This window comes from Carex rostrata, chromosome 11, assembly GCF_964058835.1.
Source record: "Carex rostrata chromosome 11, lpCarRost1.2, whole genome shotgun sequence".
Taxonomy (NCBI): Eukaryota; Viridiplantae; Streptophyta; class Magnoliopsida; order Poales; family Cyperaceae; genus Carex; species Carex rostrata.
The window spans coordinates 2,161,748-2,181,223 of NC_135928.1; the positions used below are offsets into that span (position 1 = coordinate 2,161,748).

At 30.8% G+C, this 19,476-nt stretch overlaps 2 protein-coding genes and 1 long non-coding RNA gene across 4 annotated transcripts in view; 1 reads left to right on the forward strand and 2 right to left on the reverse strand.

The window, feature by feature from the left end:
• Positions 1–4,722, reverse strand: part of LOC144562170 (uncharacterized) — an 88,066-nt gene extending 83,344 nt beyond the window's left edge. For both annotated transcript variants that reach the window (XM_078311344.1, XM_078311341.1), the window contains exon 1: positions 4,713–4,722. The gene's annotated coding sequence lies outside the window, so the exon portion shown is untranslated. The remainder of the gene's footprint in view (positions 1–4,712) is intronic.
• On the reverse strand, positions 2,733–4,044 carry LOC144562076 (uncharacterized). The gene has a single exon (XM_078311212.1). The coding sequence runs from the start codon at positions 3,596–3,598 to the stop codon at positions 3,002–3,004; it is 597 nt and encodes a 198-aa protein (XP_078167338.1). The 5' UTR covers positions 3,599–4,044; the 3' UTR covers positions 2,733–3,001.
• A 9,290-nt stretch (positions 4,723–14,012) lies between the features above and the next one.
• On the forward strand, positions 14,013–14,891 carry LOC144561473 (uncharacterized). Its single transcript, XR_013513851.1, has 3 exons — positions 14,013–14,074; positions 14,179–14,425; positions 14,514–14,891. It is a non-coding gene; the product is annotated as an uncharacterized LOC144561473 (long non-coding RNA).
• The last annotated feature ends 4,585 nt before the right edge of the window (positions 14,892–19,476 follow it).

Below are 19,476 nucleotides of genomic sequence, written 5' to 3' on the forward strand. Positions count from 1 at the left end.
GTTTTCAAAAAAACCAAAAAACTTTGTACTTGAGAAATTAATTAGAGGACAACCAATTTTATGATTCATTTTATCAAAAATAATTTGAAACTTATTTATTAAAAAAATGCAATTATAACAACTTTTTCGGCTATTTCATCCAGATTGGAGAGTATTATATAAGTGGATAATTAATATTTGGTTGTTCTTATATGTGAACAGTTTTGTTAGCGTCTTTGAATTCAAATCAAATTATGTGCAATAAGTGAAGTAATTCTCTTAAATAATTTTAAATGTAAATGTACAAAACATGGTTTAGTAATTTCATTCTCAAAAACTGGTTTATTTATTTTAAAAAAATTCTGGAATTCCACTAGTCCTAAATTATGCAATTAAGCAACAAAGACTAAAGTAAAAGCCATTAACATTTTAGATCCAAACTGGTAGCAACTGGTATGAATTTGGATTATTTTGGTAGTAAAAGTTAATAACAATTTACAAAAGAACAAGCAGATACATATGAGATTACAGAATAACATTTATATTTTCTTTGGCTTTAAAATAGTAAGAAAGCAACTTACATGCTGTAAAATTCACCGCAGCTGTAGAATATTTCATTTAGATTTGAACCGCTTTTTAAAATATCTTGATTTGTTGTTAAAATTTGTTTTTTAAGATACTTGCGGAGTACAAAAAAAATGTTAAATTATGTTTGGAGCATATAAAATATTTTCTGCTCTATTTTATTTTTTATTTTCCTTTGGTCGAGAACTACTCCTACGTGCAATCTTAGATTTCTCGAAGTATCTTAATCTTCCTATTAAAAGGATATGAAAAAAAAATGAATATGAGGACTAAACCGCTTAACATGATTTTCAAGTACTACATGCTTAATTATTATTTTTTGAAGATTGGCGGCAAATGCTGTTAACATGTCTAATTATTGTGTAAGTATATATTATAATTGTTTGAGTGAGGTTGTAGTAATATGCAAAATGTAGAGCGATTTGTACTATAAATTCATATTTTATTTTTAAATTTCAAATAGTTAATTTGAACCGATTAACATGATTAAAATGTATCTGAAGATTATTTAAAAGTAGTGATTTGTTAGCTATCTACAAGAAAAATAAAAATAAAAATAAAAGAATATATAAATTTTAGTTTTCAATTGTATTTCCGTATGAATATCATATTAAATGGTTTAGATTAAATGTTTAAAATTTATAATGAAAATATTAATACATAATACGGACTAATATTTATATTAGCATAGCCTCACTCTGAACTGTTTACCTTTTAACAGTTTATCATTTGTTAAATTAATGACTAAATCTTGGGTTCATGCCTGAATCTGATTTAATTAGGCCCAGGCCTTAATCAACCCCAGTTCAATCCAGAGGCCAATCAAGTGTGGATCGAATGCGTATCCTCTGCATTAACTCAAAAGGAAATCTTTTGAGTTAATAAATCTCAATCGTCTGATTTTAAACGTAACTAATCCAGTTCTTGTCTATAACATAGGGATACTTCAATATTAATGCATAACTAATCTGCACGAATTTTGAAATAAATTAGACGGTTGAGATTTATTAACTTAAATATCCCCTTCTGAGTTAACGCAGAGGATATGAATTCGTGGGGATCGCACTTGTCTTTGCTCTCAAGTCTCAAATCTCCCTTTTTTAAGCTCCACACCGGAATCGCACTTTGTTTTTAGATCGCGACCGTTGATTTAAATAATTAATGGCTCTCTGGTGGAATTCGTGTTGGTCTGGTTTTCTCTTTTTTTGGTAAATGGCAGAGAGAGATGTTTTCTTTTCTTAAGAAATGAGGTCGGTTCAGATATCTCAATTATTTTTGTCTCTATCCTACGTTTACTTTTTAATTTTTTAATAACCAAAATTTTAAATTTTCTGTTAATGAAAAATTAATAAAAATTTATCACTTTGTAGTTTAAATTTTATCTAAACTAATAAGTTGAGCTCTTGATATTAACAATACTAAAATTGAAATACCATGATTTATTATTTGTATATAGAAAAAATAATATAAATTATATTTAACGTTTTTATTTTGATATCTAAATTATAAATTTTAAGTTATCGTAATGTTATAAATAGAGATATAATGGAAACACTACAAATGAATATATTTTAAGAGGTCTGAAAAATAATTAAATGAATGGAAGTTTGTCGTAGTTCGTTTTTGAGAGCATGATACTCAATCCCTTGAGATTGCCATTTCTCGGTATTTCTCGCATTTCTTATTAGCTTCTACTTTTCATTAATTATGCAATATTTGGTAGTTTCTCTTTTCTTTTCTGTATAGCACTGTGTTGATTGTTTTGTCTCATTAATCATTGAAAACAGCTTGTGTTTTCCTCACGCACACGAGTTGTTTGACAAAATGCCGCAAAGAACACTGCTTAGTTTTCTCCACATCAATTGAACTATTCATGTGATCAGGCGTAGGTCCTTTGTTTACCTTTCATAATATACTTTCTTTTATCTTGTATTTTTCTTCTTTATATAACTATCATACAAATTATTGCCATGAATTGCATTACTACTAGCAATTATTGCTTTCCTTTACTTTCTATTGGTACTACTGGAGTGTAAAGTTATCCGATTAAAAAATGCAATATCAGCTTTTCAACTACAATTTTGCTTGTATCAATATATGGAACACTTCCTAAGAAAATATAACAGTGTAAAAGGCATAGCCAATTTTCTCAATTACACTAAAAAGATGCATGTAATCATTGCTTATTTAGAAAAGGAGTACAATTGTTTCTCAATCAATTGTTATTGCCATGTTTGCATAAACATGCATTGCCAATCACTGAATGTACTTCAAAAAATGCGTGACTTCTGCAGTAAAGATTCGCTCTAACAAAAAAGAAGAAGAAAACAAATATCACATTTCTGCTCAATACTTGAAAAATTATGTGTTTCCACAGATTCTGGTAAGAATCTCGACAACTCTAAAATAGTTGCACAAAGGATCTTAAATTCAGTTCTCAAGTATTCATCTCTTGAGACCCGAATGAATCCTGTTTCTGTAGCCTCCTCTGCTGAAGAACCTTCCTTATGAAGACATCAGCGACTAGGTCAATTTCATCTTCTAGGTTAAAGTTTGACGCATCTTTCCGGGAACTCTTTACCAAATCTGTGACCGAACTTGCAGCTAATTCAAGCTCACTACATTCTTCTCCCTCTTCTTCATCCAAATTGAATAGGGAGTGAGTCAAGTCGGGGTACTCATCATCACCCCCTTCAAAAAGCGCCATATCCATATCTTCAAAATAGTGATCAGGTGTACCAATCATGTCCATTTGGGCTTTTCGTGGTACCATTACACCTTCATATGCCCGGAAATTGGCACCGGTACGGGTACTGGTATAGCCATGTTGTTGGTCCCTTTCATTGGAAAGGATTGCATTCATCTTGTGAGAGATTGTGGTCATTAGAACCTTTTTATTGTTTAGTAGCCCTAGGAGGAGAAGCCGTGTTTTGAACCCGGCAGTTTTGGTTTTCACAGCAATCGATTTGGTTTTCACAAGTGTAACAACAACCGTAAATAGGTTTTTGAAGAACTTTGAGGCCTTATCCTTCATTGTTTTAATGTCAGGAAGAATTTTGTTGAGATTTGAAGGGATAAGTTAGCACAGAATGTTAGTATTTGGCATGAACATAAACAGAATTACAAGAAATTTGAAACCATTTAGACTCTGTATTAGATGGTCAAAATAGCTATGAATATTGGATAGGTGAGTGGTTTGGCATGGGCTTTGTACTGAGGCTTTTGTGGGTATATATAGATGAAGAAGCATACTAATTCTTTGGCTGTGTTCACAACATAATTGGTGATTCGACTCAATGTGACCAGTTACACATTACAAAGCCTGTGAAGGACCGGCAACAACAGAAATGAGTTTGTCAATGTGGGTCGCCACACCATCTTACAACCCATATCTCCACAGATGATATTATACTATTCTTGGTGGGGAGGACACTATGAAAATAAGTCTTTTGTGCTCTCAATTTGCTCTAAAAACTTGAGAGATCAGAGGTACCAATGTCGTAAGAAATCAGGGTATATATTACATAATCATATCCTATATTGCAGTCTAACAAAGGCATATATTATGCCATCTGATCCATATATACATATGAGGTATTATCTTATAGTATTTCATAAAAATAGTATATTTCTTAAAATGGTATGTTATATGATATCTTATGAGGATGTGTAGAAATATCTTATACTAGTTATTGTAAAAGGTATTATATGTAATTTCAACGCTTTGATTATCTGCTTTTTACGCAATAATTTTAAAAGATTTGCATTTTTCCATTTTATGTTAAATGGAGAAGAGTTGGCTTCACCAAAAAAAGTTTGACAGTAGGTGTTAAAGCAAAGTTAAGTGCTTAAATTAGGAAAGAAAAGAAAAACATGGAAGTGTGATTAATTGATTATTTGGCACATAGTTAGGAGCTCAAGAGAGCTATGCTCTCTTTTATTTTCATTCTTTGACTACTTAATGGCAAAAGCAGTGCCCACACAAAATTTTAATGAAAAAGTGTTCATCACCTGTAGACATTTTTCCAAATGCTTTTGCTTTTTGCAGCTTTCCTATTGAAGTTTGCTTGTACATGTTGGCTTACAGCTTGGGTTAGGATCTAATTCTTTTTCATATACATTCATTACATAAGAAATATGATACATACAGAACTTGGTGGCCTAGTTATTTTTATTTATTTACTTATTATTATTTTTATATTTTTAGAAAGAGCCTAGTTCTATTTTTGTGATTCATTTTATTTTGAGGAAATATTTTTATCAGTATGTGGGTCAGGTATTAGCAATTGTACTTTGTTTTTATGAAATATGTATACAAGAAAATAGCAACCCAATAATTAGTAAGTTGTTGTCTCAATGTGTCACAAACTTTTAAGTGGAACTTTCTTCATAGCAAATGTAGACTTTGTAAGCTTCTCTATGTTGTTGATAAAACAGTACCATAAGCCATTGTTAAGTTTTTATAATTGTATTGAACAGTATGTGGCGAAAACCACATGTAGTTTTGCTAACTTTTTGCAAACCAAGGATCGATTACAAAGAGTTTGTAATCTTGAGATGATTGGGAGTGCTAATTTAATATTAAGTTCTTTAGATTTTAAATTATTTCTACAAAATGCACCCAAAAATTGAAAATTTGATGCAAATTTAAAAGCTGTCACTGTCACATGGCTCTCTCTTTCATTTAAAGTGAAATTATATACAAGAGCAAGTTGGTTAGGTTGATTGCTTGTTAAATATATGCATCATGAAGGCTTGCTGTAAAGCACACTGTAATAAAAGGCACTAATTTTTAATAAATTTACTAGGAATTAATAACTACATAGTAATGTTTATCCTGAAATAAATATGGCATTACCTAATTAAAGGAGTGTTTTGTTAGTTATGGATTTAACCAAAATTGTACCTTAAAACAATAGAAAGAAGATTGATATAAAAAACATAGTAAACTGGTACAATTCTTGTTGCCAGTATGGTTTGTGGTGAAACTAGATGTACTGGCAATTTGAAGTAAATGTACATACAAAGTTTACATTTTTAATTAAGTACATATCATTTTTACTTGTATTTTGACTACTTTTAGTGTACCATAAAGTGTTTCATTTCACACAGTGCAGCTCATTAGGCAAATTTATGTAAAACTATATGTTCTGTGGTAAATTAGGTAATGATACTTTTATGTGATTCTTGAATTAACTGCAGTAAGTTTCAGTCTACATTAGCAATTTTACATTGGATTTGGGCCTTTCTTATATATTCAATATCTACTTCCCTTTTTTTGTTTACTGTTATATGATATACTGAGATTGTGACTATCATAAGCTAATAATTCATTGAGGGAACCAAGGAAGTTAAGATTTTGAGAACCAGGCTTAACTGGTATGGGAGATTCAGGTATAATCCAGCTCCATCTGAGAAGTAAAGGAAAAAGGAGGGCTTTTGAGCACTTCACTAAAAATAAAGCTAGATTTTAACTTCATATGAAGAAATGAAACAAGATTAGCTTCTATAGGAAGAACAATTAATGAAATTATTACATTTTAGTACCTCGCGACTTGATTAATTAATTCAGATGGGTGAGATTGGAAATACTAAGTATGCATACTATAGGTTGACCCTCTATTCTTTGTTTCCTTGATGCAATTTGGCAAAAGTGATATTTCAGTATCTTTTTCTCCCATTTGATCTACTAAAATATGAAATCATAATTGTTGAAGCACTAGACTGCATTGTATGTTCAATTTCCACCTGCTTCTATTTATATGTAAATTATGTTGATCAATTGAGTTCTATGCATTAAGATTACAATAACAGTTAATGCTTTTACTTATTTTTTTAAATTTTAAGTGGAATCGATTTATTAATGAATTATCGCAAAGAGCACTAACCTTTATTATAATTCTAATAGGCCATGACACGTTTCGAGTTAGAACATAATATCTTCTTATCTATCTCGATTTTTCAAATGTAGAACAACATTACTCTCGTTTCTATATATTTAACAATTTTAATTATGTCTATATATTTTCTGAACGTGTATATGCATAAGCAATATCTGGATGTATGCATTCATATATACCTTTTCTTTTAAATATCTTCATATTCTACTTAATTATTGAATCACAATTGTCAAAATGCATGCGTTCACATATTGCTTCTGAGCACGAATTGAGATATTTGATGGTAATATAACATAAATGCATGCGTTAAGATATTACTTGTGAAGATTGCATCCATGTATTTGGAAAATAAACAGTATTTTTGTTAGTGCTAGACAATCTTTTAGAACGTCTTTAATTTCAAACTTTGAAGTCTATAAATCTTGCTACCTATTATGTAAAGTATTGATTTTTAAGTCTATAAATTTAACAAGTAATCTAATTGTTGCTTCCAACAAATGGATCAAATATCTAAAGTCTGTAAATCTTGATAAACAACTTTGTAAAGTGTCAATTTCTAGTTTGTAAACTTAACAACTAATCTCAAAATATGCTCCTATTTGAAAAAAGAAAATCGAATACAAGACATTCGTAATTTGAGATTCGTAAGATTCTTTATAAATCATTGAAAATATTAGTAAGAATGAAAGCGGAAAAAAGAAAAGTATAAATAAAGAGGTGACTGGTAAGAAAAAAAAAGTACAAATAATCCAAAAAAGAAAGATATAGAACTCTAAAAATAAAAATAAAATGGGCTCGAGGAACAAATTAGAGGATGAACAATCAAAGGACCATACCTTTTCTCTAGAATAAATTTTGTGAACAGTAAGCTCTCGTCTTAAAGTTCTTCACTCAATTTAAGCAAGTATCGGTACATGTTACATTATTATATGAAAGATAAGAAGTTTGAGGTAATGGGTAAAGATATATATTGGCAGTGTTGTTTTTGCTTTCTACAACTCACACAAAATTAAAAAAATAAAAATAAAAAATAAAAAACATATGTATACAGTATGAAGTTAAAATAACATTATCAATATCTCGAGGTAATATGTTTGAAGATTACATCTGCTGTCATTACGCACGGAGCATATAAGATCCTTACATAAGGGTGATCTCAATTAAATGTCTCAACTTAGAAAAGATGATGGTACACATTGCTGCAATGGAAGGAAAAGATTTAAAAAAAAAAAAAAGGTACTTGTTAGTGACCCAAAGAGATATAATGTCACTTTTAGAAAAGAAAATGCATTGTTGCTTGAGCTTAATGATCACATTTTGCACCATAAAACCATGTCTCTCGCCTATTTTTCATTATGCCTCCACTTGTCAAAAGGATGGTCTAAAAAGACTAAAAGACACCTTCCCACTTCAATTAAAAGAAATAATGATTGTAATCTCGCAATTCTTTTTAGGGTTAAAATTTGTAAAGATCTCAATTATCATCAGCACATTAATTCTAATGTTTGGATTGATAAAAAATAGCTGCTCTTCAAAATAAATGGAGTTATTCCCAATTCAAAGCAATTCAAACAACTAATAGTTTTATTTCGAATAGCTAAGAACAATACTAATCCGCTATTTTTTGTAATGAAGATGAAATAACAGCTATTTAATTATGTGTGTGAAGAGTGAGAGAAATACTTCTTTCTCATATTTCTACTAATATAATTCCAACTTATTTATGTGTGTGAAGAGTGAGAAAAATACTTCTTTCTCATGCTAACATAATTTCAATTTGACGAAATTGACGTAACTTATATAATCTTCATAGTTGAGACCTCACTTGTCTATTTTTCATCTTTCATATATAGCATCACATTAACACTATTTTTTTTCAGTTTCAACTATTCACTATTCAAATATACAATCCAAATTGCACTAAATTAATCAAAATAACACTATTTTCACACTAATATGAAAAATCATTGTTTTCTCTCTATTTTCATCTACTAATCTCAATTCCTCCATTCTTGCACGACTCAAACATATATGTATAGATACATAGTTAAAATCAAGTTTTCCTGTCACGACCCCGCTGTCGGGCCGAGAGTCGCGACAAAAAAGATAGTCATGCATCCATCATTTGTCCCGTCAACCTACGTCGCAATAAAAACACAAACAGAAACAATACAGGGTCAACTACAAAACTCAATAACTTATTATTTCACGATGCGCTTCTCTATAATTGACTTATTTAAATAACCATTCAAACAGACTGGATTAATCCACACAATTTCAAATCAAGTTATATTTGCATATTTAACCGGTGATAGCACCCAAGTTTAAGTCAGCAGTAATACAAGTCACACAATATCCATATCATTTCATTTCACACAATCATGTCATTTCATTAATTCTGATAAAACACAATCATATTATTTCACAAATCAAATTCAAACCTCAGACTCGCTATCCCGTTAAATATGCCCTCATAATCTAATACACAATTCAAACATCCAATTTAACCACACAAATTGAAAATACATATTATAGAAATTGAAGTCAGATTACCTCGTAGCGATCAATTCAGAAATCCAATTTAAATTGCAACGACTGTTCAGAATCAATACGACGTAGTCAGAATTTCAATAGGAAATACAATCCAACAAAAATCGCTCAAATTTTATAATCAGTTGGTTTTCTGTTTCTTTCATTTAGTTGGTTTTCTGTTTTTTTCTTCTATTTTCTTTTTTTTTTCAAATATTGCAAATAAGTCCATAAAATATTTAAAATATTTATAAATTAAAATTTATTGGGTGTTAAACTGCCAACTTTAAATATTTACCAAAAAAAAATCGCTCAAATTTTGTACATGCGAGGTCTCACACAAAATATTATCTTAATCACTATATCAAAAATGAATATTATCCAAATTCAAAATAGCTTTTATGTGAGAAATTTTGTTAAAATGATAAATAACATGCCTGAAGAACAAGGTAAATGCATTTTCTTTATGATTAATTGCTAAGAAGATTCAGAAGCTTGTATTTATTGTATGCAACCCTTGTGGAAAAAAAAATAAAGAAAAACAATATCCTCATAAAAGTAGACAAAAATTGAGTTAGGTGGATAGAAATTAGAAACTAAAAACTTCTTGAAAAATTCCGGTATGCCAAAAGCTTAATATAAATAAAATTATTATAATTAATTAGTCAATGGCACTAAACTGAAAAAGTGCAATAACTAATAATTAAGTAGCATAAATCTGCATAAATCCAAACAAATTGGGTGGACATCCCTGTTCTCTGTGGCAATAAAGGCATATCATACCATGTAGTGAGCCGTAGAGAAGAGCCCAATTAATAACAAAAAAAAATAAAACACGGCTGAATTGCATAATTCAATATTTTATTTCTAGCAAGTTCTTCAGTAAGAATTCGTGTATGTTACTAAATTAATTAAATTTGATTATTTAACAAATTAATAAAATTGTTATTTTTTTTATGAGGATGGTTCAAATGCATTCAGTTTTAGCGTCTCCAATATACATCCGTTTTTTTTTTTTCAATAGCTTTGTTTTTTAAACTTAAAAGTTTTAAAATTAAATAAGACCGTTACACATTATTTATATCATCTTCTCTATGTATTATACAAGATTATGACAATCAGTTTTGTTTTGATTGTTATCAATAGCTTGAAAATAAAAACACATTGTTGTGAATATTTTTTGGATGTTTATTTGTCAATATAAAAATTCAATTGAAAACAAAACGTAAAAGTAATAATTTTTATGTTCATGTAGAAATACTAATATTAATTACATCCAATGGTTTTATTTTGACATGTGAATTTTTAAAAAATTGGTATTAATTAGAAAATAAAAAAACAAAAGACCTAAAGATAAAAAAAAAGCATTTAAATTATTTTCTTTTAAATACTAAACTTCTTTATTGTTTACATATCTGTTACATATGATATGATATAACCATTGTCATGCTTGGTGGAACTATTTCTTGCTAAAATGGAGCCTTTTTTTTAAAGGTGGTCCAATTGACCACCCTGTTTTGGACCAATTAATTTTTGTTCATATTTGATTATATATTAAAAAGTACTTTCCATCTCAAAATTTGATTGGGACAAAAGGTTGAAGGTACCAACATGTCCTGCACAATTCTTTCTTTTTATTTATTTAATATGTATATTTCTGTACCACTCAGGTATTTTTTTGTAAACCATAAATAATTTAATGAATTTTATGGAACAATATGATGGCTTTTTTTTTTAAAAAACCATAAGAACCGTGAGAACCGTTCGGTCTCACAATTGCCTTTTCCGCAGACCGTGGGATCCGTTCGGTCTCAACTCTTTTTTTTTTCCGGTTTTTCCAATTCTTCACGATTGCTGCACAATTTCTGCCACAGAAAATCTCTATTTTTTTCTCCAGACCGTGGGAACGGTTTGGTCTACACAAATTTCCCTCCAGACCGTGGGGACGGTTTGGTCTGCATTTTTTTTTTCTTCAGACCGTGGGGACGGTTCGGTCCCTATTTTCGCGAACCCGTGACTCCCTTCTTCTTCTTCCTTCTCACTCAGTGCGTCCCTTCCCCATTTCTTTCATCTTGCTTCTTCTTTCTTTCTTCCTTCATCTAAATTCTTTTTTTAACTCTCATAATTAGTGTGATTTTTATTCTAATTACATAAGTTTGTATATTTTTTAAAGAGGAACAAAAAGAGCTTCAGATCTACAAATTTCGTCAGGTATGTGTTTAATTCTTTTATTTTTGAAAAATAATCCGCAATTATGAATAAATGATTAGAATAAATAGTTTATGTAGTAATTGTAGTATAAATAAATGGTTTATGTATAATTTTTTCTTTTTGTAGTATAAATAGTTTATGTGTATTTTTTTTAGTAGTATAAATGGTTTATGTTGTAATTGTAGTATAAAAAATAGTTTATGTGGTAATTTATTTGCATGTATTTTTTTTTTAGTATGCATGTAGTAATTGTTAAATGATTTATTTATTTGCATGTTGTATGTAGATGTATGGTTTATGTGCATGTAGATTTTTTTAGTGTAGATGCATGTAGTTTTTTTTAGTGTAGATGAATATAGTAATTTTTGAATTATTTATTTATGGTTTATGTAGATGCATGGTTTATGTGCATATAGATTTTTTTAGTGTACATGCATGTACTAATTGTTGAATGATTTATTTATTTGCATAGTTTATGTAGATGCATGGTTTATGTGCATGTAGTTTTTTTTAGTGTACTTGCATGTACTAATTGTTGAATGATTTATTTATTTGCATGGTTAATGTACATGCATGATTTATTTGCATGTAGTATAAATAAATGGTTTATGTGTATATTTTTTTAAAGTAGTATAAGTGGTTTATGTAGTATAAATAATGTAAAGTAATAGAATGAATGTTAATATTTGATTGGGTTTGCATGTTATTGTTGGGTTTTGACTGTTCAAACCTATTGATTAATAGTGTTGGGGTTTTGACTGTTCAAACCCATTGATTAATCATGTTGGGGTTTTGACTGTTCAAACCCATTTATATGCTTAAGGTGCGGAAAGAGTAAAACAAAACTTTTACATCTACCTTAAGCTACGGATTAAACGAATCAAGAAGATCCGTTTAATCCTATTTACATATCTACTCCATAATTGATTTTCTAAAATATTAAATCTATTTATCAATTAAATAGATTAATATAACATGTTTATACCTTGTTTCCAAATCACAGTTGGAATGCAGACCGAGCGAGTAGAGCCTCGCCAGGGAAGGAATCGACTCGGAGTATCACACGTGTGATACCTCTATTGGTTATCCACCAGGACTAACCAGAGAGCGGTTTATTTCTTTTGCCAGAAATACTATAAACCGCGGTATTCTGCAAAAACACTATTCACTGAAAAATTCGTTTCAATCAGATTTGCTAATTAAACCAAATCTGAAATACCGTGAAATTCGGTAAAACACTATTCACCAATCGAAAAACCGTAAATAGAGAAAGAGAGAAATCTAATTAACGAAGTAATCAGATTAACACGTGAATTAGTGGTTTTTCTCTTTCACCTATGCCCCTCTATTTATAGGCAAATGAGGAGGTTCGCCAAAAGACCGAAATACTCCCGTACTTGACAAAATTACATTTTTGTCGTTTTGGATGTGGCATTCAAATTTGATTTTGCAACTTCATATTGGTTAGATTAGTTTAATGGATTCTAAACCCATTAACCCAAAGGAATAGTAAATAGTAACTATCCAATATCAAATATGTATAATTGTCATGTACAATTATATTCGTTTACGGTTTTCGTTTGGTAATTTTTATACAACATGTCAAACACATTTATAAACAAACCTGTGTTTCTGTTTGTCATTCTAAATGACGTACAATTAATTATAATTAATTATACCAAGTATAACTAATTATAACCATTAGTTTTTGCTTTGTCATTTTTAACAAGACAAATATAATTTAATTATAACACGTATAATTAATTATAACCATCTTAATATTGATCATAACCAATTTATAATCAATCACAATAAGATTCTCCGATTAACTCCTATATGGTGTGACCCAATAGGATCTGTGTTATGTTGGTAAATAGAATTAAAACTGTTTTAACTTCTATAATCATAAGAGGCATCTGGCAGTATACACTATGACCATCTAATTACACAGATGATGATGTACTGTACAATATCACGATCCAGTAAACAATTTACTTGTGTCTGTTCTTTTTGTCTCATAGCTATCAGATCAGTTTCAAGGTAGATGTGTGTCATCCTTGCTAACTGTATCTTTTCTTGATCTTGAGTAGATTATCAAATATAATTACTCTTGTAATTATACCGCATGCAGATAATCTAACTCTACCAAGGGACTCAGTGATGCTATAGCTCGTATAGAGATACGAGGGACAAATAGTATTCTTGGCAGACTATCACTTCCTCAGCTAAGCTATACGTATGGAAATGCTACCGTTATGACTGCTTTTTACGGACAGCGTTAGATAACACTCACACATACATATTTCTTAGTGGGAACGATAAATACCTCATACTGTAGAACTTGACATTGAATGAAAACATAAATGACACGAACACAATTCTATTTAATGTTTCATTCGGGGTCTGTCAAATACCATGTTCCTAAAACATGTATCCATGTGATTAAAATGACATCTCGTGTCAGCTGGTTTGTAAAACTTAACCATCTTTCAATCCACATGCTAACCTTATCGCGGTAATTAGTGTTCCTGCTAATTACCTTGGTCAGTGACTTTTAAGAGTATATATTATCTATATTATGGAGTTTCACAATTTCAGTCATGAACTCGAAATGATCCATAATTTCAATAATACTCAAGGCAACAAAATGATATATAAATAAACATTCAATTCATGAACAAAGCTTTATGATAATTTATCGTATTATTGACTTCTAGATTATTACAAACTAACAGTTATGCATGTCAATATTGAATGTTAATTTTTTTTTTATGTATTTATTTATATTGTAGTGAAAAATTCAAAGAAGTGAAGAATCTTTATTGCAGCTGCCTCATGCACAACATCAATCACATGCGGCAACTGTAAAGGTATTTGTTTAATATCGGTTTAGATTTAAATTTACTTATTAAATTCTTGAATTAAAATTTAATTTTTGGTTAAAACTTTTTTTGCATGACAATTATCGTTCCAGCCTGATCATGCACTACGTCCTGGAGCTTTGCAAATGCACATTGACTACCATAAAAGTATGAAACAAGGTTTGAAGAATTTAGAATTGTATCAGATGGTCTAAGTCCACCACTGTTAGATTGACAAAGAGTTGATCACTGCTCTCGTCGAGAGGTGGAGGCCCGAGACGAATAGTTTTCATCTTCCGGTAGGGGAGTGCACAGTGACATTGGAAGATGTTAGCTGTTTGTGGGGCTTATCTGTTACCGGTAAAATATTTTTTGCTGCTAATTTATACTTTTGTTATTAATTGAAATTTTGTACTAGTATAATTTTGTTTAACATCTATGTTTACAGGGAAGGCTATCTCTGGATGTACCGATGATAATTGGTCACAATTGATCCTAGATTGCCTAGGGCATGAAGTGTATGATGGTTATGAATGTGATGATAATGATTTTTATTATAAAAAGGTGGAGAATCCGGGTCAATCCAGTGAGAAAATATCAATCTTACAAAACTATGTGCGTCTTGTATGGTTGAGAACAAATTTTGCAAATACGAATTTGGATGGAGTCGATGACCAGGATATAATCAATCGGCACACACGAGCATATGCAATGGAGTTGTTCGGGATTATAATGTTTCCCGATGCGAATTCAAGCTCCGTTCGGTTAATGTATTTACAATTCCTGGAGGATTTGAGACCTCGAGGTGGTAACTATTACAACTGGGGAGGTGTTGTACTAGCATGCATGTATCGCGAGTTGTCACGGGCATGCAGATATAAAGCAAGTTCAATTAATGGTCTATTACTACTGCTTCAGATGTGGTCTTGGACCCGGTTTCCTATAGGCCAGCCCAGACCACATGATATACCATCTAAATGGTTTATGTATATCATCTTCTCTATGTATTATACAAGATTATGACAATCAGTTTTGTTTTGATTGTTATCAATAGCTTGAAAATAAAAACACATTGTTGTGAATATTTTTTGGATGTTTATTTGTCAATATAAAAATTTAATATGAAAACAAAACGTAAAAGTAATAATTTTTATGTTCAGGTAGAAATACTAATATTAATTACATCCAATGGTTTTATTTTGACATGTGAATTTTAAAAAAAATTGGTATTAATTAGAAAATAAAAAAATAAAAGACCTAAAGATAAAAAAAAGAAGCATTTAAATTATTTTCTTTTAAATACTAAACTTCTTTATTGTTTACATATCTGTTACATATGATATGATATAACCATTGTCATGGTTGGTGGAACTATTTCTTTCTAAAATGGAGCCTTTTTTTTTTAAAGGTGGTCCAATTGACCACCCTGTTTTGGACCAATTAATTTTTGTTCATATTTGATTATATATTAAAAAGTACTTTCCATCTCAAAATTTGATTGGGACAAAAGGTTGAAGGTACCAACAGCAACAGGTCCTGCACTCTTCTTTCTTTTTATTTATTTAATATGTATATTTCTGTACCACTTATAGAGCGGCTATTATCCTATAGCAGTGAGTACATACAAAATATTAGTTCTACTTTGAGGAAAACATATATACATAAAATATTAGTTGTTTTGCTTGTGCTTACTTAATGGTGAAGTCATACAGAGCTCAGAGAACACTTGTTCCCTCCTAACTCCAAAAAAAAAAAAATTAAAACTTGTTTTTCTTATTTCATATTTTTTTAGATAAAATTATAAGAATATATTTTCAAATATAAAAATTATAAAATAATACCTCATCGTAAATAATTATTCTCAAAATATGTTTTTCTTTCTATATTTTTTTATCAGAAAAAAATTAGAAACATATACTTAATATCCAAAATGCTTATAAAATTACTTAACAATATCCAAAATACTTATAAAATTACATGTGTCTCATCCTAAAATTTTGTTCCATCCTAAAGTTTTTCGTAACATTTTTTGAGAATATAGTTAACATAGTACAGAAATAAGAGGTAAGAATTCAAACTTCTAATAATAACAAAAATAAGTAATGGGACTGAATATATTAACTACAAGAATAATTAATTGGTATTCTTTTTCATAAAATATCAAATCAATAAAGAAACTGTAAAATTAAATGTGTATTGAATTTGTCAAAATGAAGTGGTGAGCTTTAAACAATTTACACTTCTCTGTACACTTCTTTTGAAAAATTAAGTGTCAATTGGCCTTCAATTAAAAACATGACTAATGTATGGGATCCGAGTGGGTGCCAATTAATTGGCACAATTTGATGATGCACACTAAATCTCCACCTTCCGATTTTATATATATTTTTTTTAATTATTCACACGCATTTAATTCACCAATATGCCACAGCTGTTATTTGTTAGCATTATTTCTCCAGCTTCCCTAAGGGCTTTTCATAAAAAAAAAAAAAAAAAAAATGATGTATTTCTCCAGCTATTCTCTCTTCCTGGTTTTGTGCTCCGTGTACATTTTTATTGGCCGGGAATTTTGTGGGAATTTTTTCAGCTATTCTCTCTTCCTGGTTTTCCACCAGCTAAAGTTTAGATGCCAATAATGCCATAATAGGCAATTTGTTTTGTATTTATTTTTTCCTTTTTCATCGTTTTCACTTTTCAAATGAACTTTATATTTTCTCAATTTTTGCCTTTGCTAAATCAATATTAATTTTAACTTCAAACTTTGCATTTTATCAATGAAACTTTATTTTTACTTAATTCTAATATAACTTGTGTTAATAAAATTACACCTATGACCCTAGCAACATCTGTTGGTATCAAAACAATTATATTCCCAAAATTAAAAGCATTGTATATTAATGAATTGTTTAAATAAAATTAGTTAAAACACATGCTAGGCGGTAGTAGGGGTGTAAACGGTCGGATACGGATCGGATAGTGGTCTTACCGTATTCGTATCCATTTGTTGTACCCGTCTGCATATCCGTCTGCATATCCGCGATATTCGTCTTCTAACAATTCTACTGATTTATGACAAGTTTAAAAGACAATAAAAGAGAATTAAAGTTGTTTTCAATTGATAAAAAGGAGTTTCCAGGGTTCATATTTCATTTCTGTTCAGCCCCGAGACATACGGCCCGTACAGATTCCCGTACGGTCCGTATGGGACCCCAAGTTGATGTTGCAGCTACTGTTTTCTGCGTTGATACTAATGTTTAGGGTTTCTATCGACCAGATCTAGATACCTAACCTCAACTTTCGCATTTTGGCCTAGTACCCGATTACCAGACTCAAATACTTCCCTCTTAGATGCGTTAAACCTCAACTTTCGCATTTTGACCTAATTTATCTAAGTTACTTGTCGGTTTACTAAAAGTATCCAAGGACTTTCGCCTCAAGGAAAGTTTCACCTTTCGGGTACTCCTTGGTTTCACCCTACTTCATATACTTTATTCGGTTGGATTAAATGTCATAGACTTGGCTCCTAACACTTAGATGTGCACATTCATCTAACGGGATGACTAATCAATTAAAGCAAGCACAAATAAAGCAATCAAAATACTACACAACAAGGTAAAAACAAAGCATTCAACACAAAACCCAAGTAGCATGCAAACAAAGTCAAACTAGAAACTACATCTTAGCCCTAGAAACAAAGTAAATTAGCTACTCATGTTCACAAGATAACACAAATAACAAGAAATGAAAGAGTTCATGAAAAAACAGTGGAAAATCCGAAGATCTGTTGCAAACTCGCGTTTTTCACCTCTCTTCCTCTTCTCCTCGTCTTCTTTTTTCTCTAGGAAAGATTGTCCTGATTCAATGACCCAATCCCCCTTTTTCTGCTGTGGAATATCTCCTTTAATGCCCCAGATCACGCCCCCAGAGGCTTCCTTTTCGGCCTCCTTAAATTATGCTCATTTCGGATTCCAGCTGGATTTTCCGAATTAGCGTCGTACGGTCCGTACGGGATCCGGTACGGACTGTATGCCTGTGCTTTGACTCGGAGACTTTGTGCCTCTGTTGTGGAACCTTCTGTGTGGTTGGGCAGATCTTGTACGGTCCGTACAAAATGTCATACGGACCGTATGAAAAGTAGTCATATCCAGTTTTTCGCCATTTTTCCTGCAAAATACCAAACAAAGCATAGCAGTACCACATTTCATCGAAATACAAGTAAAAAGTCCACATTTATAGGCTTTAAAGCACAGGTTTCAGTGTAAATTAGGGCCGTAATTTAGATATAATATGAAGATATCAAATTCCCCCAAGCTTGAACTTTGCTTGTCCTCAAGCAAAAATCCCAACTTAGGTATCGGGTTGGACTTTGGACTACCTAAATGCAGATAAATTCCTAAATGTGAAAATTTACATGAACTGCTCTTATCAAGAACCATGAGAATCATTTTGGATACAATTTGGATTTTCCTTGATCAATTTTGATTCACCCCACTAATCGATTAATTAAACTTCAAATTCTGAAATATTTTAATATTTGCAAAGCTAATTACCCGAATTGATCAATATTTCATTCTTTCACTGAAACTATGCCCTCGTTTGTGGTGATTTTTCTTCTTTTAGCCCCCCCCCCCCCCCAAGCTTGGAACAAGCTTAGGTCAGAAAGTCGTGGAATTCGTGTGTTGATGTATGCAAAAGTTCTTTTCTTTTCTAAGTTTGGGAGACGAGCTCAAAGGCGCCCAATAGGACTTATTGTCAGTACTCTTATTTTCTCTATCTTTTCATTTATTTCATCACTTTTTTTTATTTTTATTTATTTTTGTTTTCGCATACACCATGAATACACACATCTAATGGTATTCATTCATACCAATGGATATCCCGATCTTTCTTTATTTAAAATCTCATTTCCCTATTTAAAAGGCACAGTTCAGCTTCAAAAATGACTTTTCGATACAATTCAAGTTTTCATCTTTTGAAGTTTTCAAAACATCCCTTCCTAATCAGTTCTTTGATCAATTATGGGGTTAGTTCTAATTTTTTCAAGGTCATCCCAAACACAACCAAAACTTTTCACAAAAGTCCCTAATTCAAGCAATCACGCAAATTTATCCCCTAAAAATATAAATTGTTGAAAAATAAACATGACCTAAATGCAGATACACTTTTCTTCTATTCCACCCCCCCAAGCTTGAATGAAGCATTGTCCTCAATGCTTGAATTCACACAAGAAAAAGAAAATAGAAGAAAATATGAAAACTAACCAGACATGGAGTGAGGGAAAAGGCAGGGGCACCTCACCGATTGGTGGGAGGTGGGTTGGGTGGTTTTTGGTGGAGCGCCGTGTCGAATGTGTCGAAGGGATACACCATTCTTTCCTTATACTGGTCGGGTGGTTTTTTCGTTTTAATGCA

Coding starts and splice junctions, on each gene's coding strand:
- LOC144562076 (XM_078311212.1), bottom strand. CDS start 3,598: ATGAAGGATAAGGCCTCAAAGTTCTTCAAAAACCTATTTACGGTTGTT.